Here is a 7,326-nt window from a genome sequence, read left to right as displayed (position 1 = left end):
TTAGGCCAACATTCCCCCAACTATGGAAGCAATGACAATTCCCAGTACCACACAGCATATAATAATCATAATTTTCTTCTGTCAAGTGTTAACAATAACATTTGACAGGCATCCATGGCAGCAAATTGGGAGCAGAGAAAAACTTGTGAGAGATATGACTTGTAATTTACTTTAACTCATGTAACAATATTTATAATAATCAGAAAGAAAAAAATCTTCCAAGAAAAGCAGAAAAAGGCAACGCAGCTTAGAGAAAGACTATTTGTTTTTATTGTATCTGATGATTTAGAAGCATTTCCACACCCTCTACTTTCAATATGTTGTACCTGCACTTTCTTCAATTATTAATATATTAACATGCAGTATTTTCCCACATACCACAAATGTGAATCTTTCTCATATTTAACATATATTCAAATGCTTTTTATTTGGATGATCAATTAACATAACAAAATCTGCAGCTTTGTGAAAAACATGCAAAGCTGACTGCAGACTGCAGAACATGCATATGATGAAGGTACAGTATGTGAATCATGGAACAAAAACACAAAGCACAAAAGAAAGTTAGCTCTTTGAAAAGTTCAACTGTTTAGTTTAGATAAAAGTAAATATTAAAACATGTACGTCAAAGTTAATGTAAACATATTTGAGTGCACAGATACATATTGCACTGCCTCCAGGACAGTAATGTCTTGACAAGCAGTTACTGACACTGCACACAGAGAGAGCCCCACTGTACAGTACATGTTTACACCCTGAGAGAGAGGCATCACCTCCTGCCCTGTCTGCTCTGTGGGGATTTCTGAGGGTTCTAACTGAGTCCAACTGCGAGGGCAATAATGAGGACTGTGAGACATACTGCAATACAACCTCCTATCAGCATCACCTTCTGGATGGAGTAAATGAGAGGAGAAACAAGGCGGACAAAGTGTCAGATAATGATTCAGTGGATGTAATGAGAGACCGAATGAGAAACAGAGACAGAAGAAAAGAAAAAAGAGAAAGAAAGCTGGTGCTTTAATTATAAGTGAGGACACAATCATGTAGATGGCCCTTGTAGTAGATTGGGGTCATGTGATGTATGACATTCTTCAACCTTTGAGTGCTATTATAGATATCTACCAAGAGGTGGCAGAGTTGCTCCATTGTGGCATAACTTGTTAAATGAAGGAATGAAGGGAACCCAGTGAATAACTTCTTTATGGACTGTGGAACTGTTGCTCCCAGTGGATATTGTCTGCTGTGGCCCTACAGCCCAGTCACATGAGCTCAAGTACCCCGACTGATGTACCAAATGTGTGGATGTTATTTAGCGCTATCCATTTCTTAAAAGGGGAAGTGAAAAGAGGATACAGGGATGGTGGAATTGTTGATGTTTAAAACAGTTAAAGATTTGGCGAGATACACCTCTTCACTTTAAGGTGAGAGTTATATGAGACGATCAACATCACTCTCAGATAAGGTCATTAAGATGCTGGAGCCCGCAGCAGGTTAGCTTAGCGTAAAGCCTGGACACTGGGGGAAACAGCTACGCTGGTTTTGTTCAAAGATAACAAAATCCACTTCCCAGCCCCTCTAAAGCTCACTAATAAACATTTATCTGTAACGGTAAAAAAGAAAGAAAGAGTAAAAACAACATTTTGTGTTTTTAAGTGGGTTTATGGATGTATTGAAAGAGCTGGAATATATATTTGTACCACTACAACTCGCCGTGGCCCACGTTTTAATAATTTATCCACATTAGTTGCACCTATTTTGTCTTTCTCTGCCTGCTGACAATACTTTACAGATTTCATAAACTCTCAGCAGCAGGTGATCATGTGGGTTATAGTAGGCTCCTTTTAGATCTACACCCCTGTAGTAGTAATCTACCCCTTGAGATACCCAAACCGCTGATTTGAAATCACTGCTGTAGAATATGTCAAATACAGTAAAGACACACATGCTCCGCATGCACACACACTGACGGCCGTTAGACACTACAATATCTACATGCAATGCTTCTGAAGTTATCTTTCACGTTTTCATTGCCTGATTGTGCCCATGCATTATTTTGTTGTGTATGCGACTCACCTTCAGGGCTTTACTCTGGTATTTAACCGCCTTCTTAGTGTCTGATACTGCCCTCTCCACATAGTCTACTGAGTGCTCCACATTGTACTCTATGCGGTCTATCATTTCCCCCTAGGAGAGGTTAGTTACAGAGGAGGTGTGGAAGACATGAAGAGGAAATAGGGAGCCAGATGTGGAGGCAGGAAAAAGGAATGGATACAGATGGAGAGGAGGCGAGGTAAAGGGGAGACATGATGGGTGAGAAGGTGAAGGAGAGAGAAGAGAAAGCAAAAAGGGACAAAGGAAAGAGGAAATAATTAGTCAGTTGGTAGAATGTGTGCATCTTGCATCTCACCCGCCTGCCGGTCTTTTTGAACTTTTTGCATTTTGGAATGGTCTCCTTTGCCTGCTCCACATAATCACGGGCGTTCAGCACACTGCGCTCAATGTTGTTCACCAGTTCCCCCTGAACAGAGAACAAGAGACAGTCATTGTTGGAGCGTGAGAACTCAGTATCTTCAACCACATCAAGATTAGATTTGATAGATTTCAAGTAATAATGACATGATGCCTCGTTCATACTTTTTATATAAATATCTTAGAGAATGGGACAGACTGGTTTTGAAAAAGATACTAATTGCTGTTTTCTCTTTCTCTATTTATAGCCACATGTTCCATACAGACCCTTTCATTTATGAAAGCAGCAGAGGCCATTTACTATGTTTATAGCAACATTCAATAACAAAGAAAGCCTAATATTGCTCACTTACTCTTGACCCAGGATTGTAAAAAAAAATACTGAATCACCCGTTTGCATTAGAGTGACAATTAAGGTAAAGCAGATTTTAGGTATCAAGAAACAAAAAAGAAAAGAAAGAATCATCGGTAAATTACCTTTCTTTATGAGAAGGGGAGCGCTGCTCTCTGTTCTGAGCTCAGAGTCATTGTGGTGTCACAGGGTTGTGTGAAAAAGAGGGGAAAGAGAATGCAAAGCTGAGAAAAGCAAAATGAACAGACTCAAGTATAATTTAAAAAGATGTGGCATTATGTTAATAAAAGAAGGGTTTTGTTAATTGAGTTATTTAGAATTAGAGCATTCATATGGCTGACAAGAGAATGAAAGTATACACACAAAAGCACACAATACTACTGAATTATTAGACATTTAAGCAATTATCACTGCCACACTAAAATTAGCCTGCTTTTGCATTTAGCTATAATTTAAATTACTTGCATGATGAAATGCAAACTTTCATATTTTTCTTTCAGCATATTTTATTGCATCTGCTCGTATTCACTTTTGCACAATTCAGACTAAATATTTCTGATGAGGGAAACATTTAATGTCCGTGGGGGTTCAGCCGACACACTCATGCAGTAACATGTACAGGCCAGACCTACAGTTTTCCTGCAGCTCAACACTTAAATGAGAACTCAACTCTTGACTCTGACACGTTATAAGGATAATGTACGCATTTGGCTTTGATGAAGCTATATAGTACGGAAACTACAGATTGTCAGTGCAGTCGCTCACTGCTCACTGCATGACCTTGGCACAACGTACGCTATACAGCATCTTCGCTCTCTAACCAAATCTAATTTATACCAGAGGGAAATGACAAATTCTCAACAATTCTCAACTCACAAATCCAAAGAACCTGTAAAAAAAATAAGGTTTATTTAATTTAAGGCTCTTAAAAACAGCAAGTGAATGCAACGCTGTTTAGTTGCCAACTTGAAAGTCCCAGTCGTCCGATTTTCCTTCAAGCTCATGAACGCAGCATGATAATTACGTATTAAAAAATTGTCTAATGGCAGCAATCCCAAATACAGATTATGATTCCAACAAACTGATCCTTGAGCCAATTATTATCTGTGCCCCAAATTCTGTTTAAATGTATTGAGATATTTGCAAACAGAAAACCAGATGGAGCTGAAAACATAATCTCCTTCCAACGCTGTACTAAAACACTATACAACTTGTTTGTAAATGAAAATACTGCCAGTTGCCATTTGTCTGAAGTGGAGTTATTTCCATGACAGGGAGAAGCAGCTGCTGCTGCAGCAGGATAGCTGCTTGATGATTGTATCACTGCGAACACAGCATGCTAGGCAACCTATGCAACCTAGGGCACAATTACAAACCATGAACAGGAAGAAATTCCAAATCTACAAACTGGAATCGCAACTCTTCTTTGTATTGTCCATGTTGACAGATGGATTGCCAATTCATGAATGCATGCAAGTCTGTTTTCACATGCATTTGGCTGAGCCCCAAACCACAGAGCTGTAGGTACTGAGAGAGGATCGATGTTTTCACCTGGCTCTCCACCAGCATGGCCATGTCCCTGAACATGTCGTGAAGCTCTCTGATACTATTTTCCAGCTTGATGATCTCGGCGTGCCGCGTCTCAATCTCATTCATAGCTTGCTCGGTGATGTTGTCCATAATGATCTAAGATGGAAGAAGTTAAGAGAGGGGTGAAATTAGATTAAAAAAATTGCTTTGTGTGTGTTCATCTTGTATTTGTCCAATTGCTTACCCCCGATGTAAAGATGGCCGGGTTGTCACTCTCCAACATGCTCTCCAGCTCCTCATTTGTTGTGTTTCTCCCAGCTAAAAGGGTAAACACACAACCATAAACATATATAACAGCAATCACATTAAAGAGCTTTACTGTTTGTGGATATTACAGCACATGTCAGCCCAGGATTTAGGAAGTGTAGGTGCAATGCTATCGTCATAAAACGTTATCCAAACTATAGTGGTTGAAGACATCATTAGAAAAGACTAATACAACTCCCTAGTTGATAATAACACCCCCAGCATAATACCCCCATCTTCTTCATGTCTGTTTGAGGATTAAAACAAGAGCTGTATGTAAATGCTCTCTCTATCCATCTGTCACTCCTGTATATGCTGCATTTTAAACTCTTTATTCCTACATCTCTCTGAACAGTTGTGGGTGTAAATTAACAATCCTAAATGCTGTAATTTATTCTATAACATCATGGATCTGGATAAGAAGCAGAACCCTTAACTTTTACTTTCAGCTGATCTAAATGTTGCAGGATTAAGTTTGTGTTTGTGTATTTGTTAGGATTCAACCAGGCATCTCAAATGTTTAGTTGAATCCAACCTCAAACACAAGGCTCAGTTAGAGTCTCATGACCACTAGCCTCCACATGCACACTTTTAACACCAGACGCCACTTCCGTCATATAAGCAGGGCTCCGTCCCAAACACTTAAAGGTTTACAGTTCAGTTGAACTCCAGCCAGAAATGGTCTGCTCATCAGTTCAGACATCTAACAATGACTGAACCAGTCGGGCATGTTTTCTTGTCCAAATAAGGTTTTCCACATCCAGATGCTGGTCAGGCTAATAAGAAGAGTATAATCAAGGCTTTAAAAAGACTAGCCTCTCCTGAGTCTCTTATTTATTATCTTTTGTTTCCTCTGCTGATCTAATTGTCAAAAGAGATAAGATAATTCTTTATTAGTCCCGCAGCAGGGAAATTGCAGGATTATAGCAGCAAGAGACACATAGTAAACTAAAATAAAAACAAGTAATATAAATATACAGTACAACAGTAATAAAAGAATCCATGGTGGATCCATGGTAGATTTTGAAGCCGTTAAGGAATATAGACAAAACTGCTCATTAATACTTTTTGCATTCTAGCATTTGCCCTCCATCACCTCTGTCATCCTGTGCATGACACAAGTGTCATTAGCCTTTAATTATGTTAGAACAAGGATTAATGAATAATTTGCAGGTTTTGTATTCTATTTTGAGCAGTTTGAATCTCTGTTTCTCTAGTTTCTAAAACCTACTGTGAAAGTTAGATTTTCTTGTCGTTAAAAGACATGACCATAACATAAGAAGGTAGGCACTGCTTTGTGGGATGTTAAAAAGAAGACAGGTCACATGTACATACTGAGAATCAGTCATGTTTGATAGTATCAGAACAGATCAGATCAGAAACCTATTTAATACCTTTTTAGGTTTTCCTCAATACTCCCTGACCCCCAACAACATTTCTATCTCTCTATATCAACTCTCCCTGCTTGTGCCACAGCAGCACATCTTATTGCTTCTTCCTGCTGATGTGTTGACTCCTTATCCATCGAGAGACTTGACCTAGTTCACCTCTTTGCTACATCTACAAATATTCTTGTGTATGAGCACTAACTTTGCCTGCAGTGCCGCTTTACTTACTAACTCTTTCTAATGGCTGTCAGGGGCGACTCCTCTGATTGCAGAAAGAAATCTGAGGTTATGGAAGTCTAAGTGAAAATTAGAGTTTTTGGTCTCAATCACTAGTTTCAATTCTTCTTCAATACAGCATGATCTTCATTTAGTAAATGATGGCCTAGTTTAGAGTAAAATAGACGATAAAATAGGTAATGCCTTTGGGCGAGTTCATTGTAATTGATAGGTTGCTACCACTACCGGAGTGTTCGTCACTCCTTCGTAATCCAAATATGGTAACCTCCGTTCAAAGTTGGCAATGGCCAAAAGGCCAAACTACAACTTTAAAATGGAAGTCCCTAAAGCAATGGGTGAGGTCATGATGAAGACGTCCACTTCTTATATACAGTCAAGGATTTTTACCCACAATGTAAATTAATTAACCTGCACAGCCAGATACCGCTCTGCTCTTTCCTTTCTGGAACACCAGCAGCTGTGGCTCCAAGGGGCTTTTGGAGGCAACAACAAAACCTCTATTCATGACCTAATCAGAGTGTGTTTGAGTATGTGTGTGCATTGTATTTATATGAGATGAAGGCTTCAGTGCAGAGCGGGAAGGTTGATGGTGAGCGATGACGTTGGGAGGCAGAGCCGATTATTGCGTTCATGAACAGAATACTGATGAAGCTTTACTGATGCATGAACGTGTGTCCATGTGCGTTTCAGAACGCACTTTTTCATAAACTGGGCCTAGCGTGTCTAATCCAAACTTCATATCCATATCAAAGCAATGACTTTAATTTAATATTGGTAAAGTGGTCCTGCTCTTTCATTCCCGTGCTTGAGAATCTACTCATGTTCTGCAATGACATTTCGCAGTTTGACAAATGAAAGGACCCAAAGAGGAGTGAGAAACCACATCGCTGTGATGTATTCCCTATTCTCCAGGCCTCTCTGATTATAAATAATATCTCCATCATTAAGGCCAAAACCACAACATTAAAGAGGGTCACAGTTAGAGTTAAAGGACGGAGACGAGTGACAATGAGTCATGGATAATTGTGGAGAAGGGAAAAAACC

General features: G+C 39.3%; 1 protein-coding gene across 1 annotated transcript in view; it reads right to left on the bottom strand.

Annotated features, from left to right (window-relative positions):
• stx1a (syntaxin 1A (brain)) overlaps nt 1-7,326 on the bottom strand; it is a gene marked incomplete at both ends in the record, with an annotated part of 51,615 nt that continues 44,289 nt past the window's right edge. The window contains 4 exons of the mRNA XM_079225494.1: nt 1-78; nt 2,074-2,184; nt 4,373-4,507; nt 4,596-4,669. Coding sequence (XP_079081620.1) covers nt 1-78; nt 2,074-2,184; nt 4,373-4,507; nt 4,596-4,669 — 398 coding nt within the window. The remainder of the gene's footprint in view (nt 79-2,073; nt 2,185-4,372; nt 4,508-4,595; nt 4,670-7,326) is intronic.

Source organism: Taurulus bubalis, assembly GCF_910589615.1.
Source record: "Taurulus bubalis genome assembly, chromosome: 10".
Classification (NCBI taxonomy): Eukaryota; Metazoa; Chordata; class Actinopteri; order Perciformes; family Cottidae; genus Taurulus; species Taurulus bubalis.
Note: the sequence above shows the minus strand (reverse complement) of the source record. Positions and strands in the feature narration are given on the sequence as shown.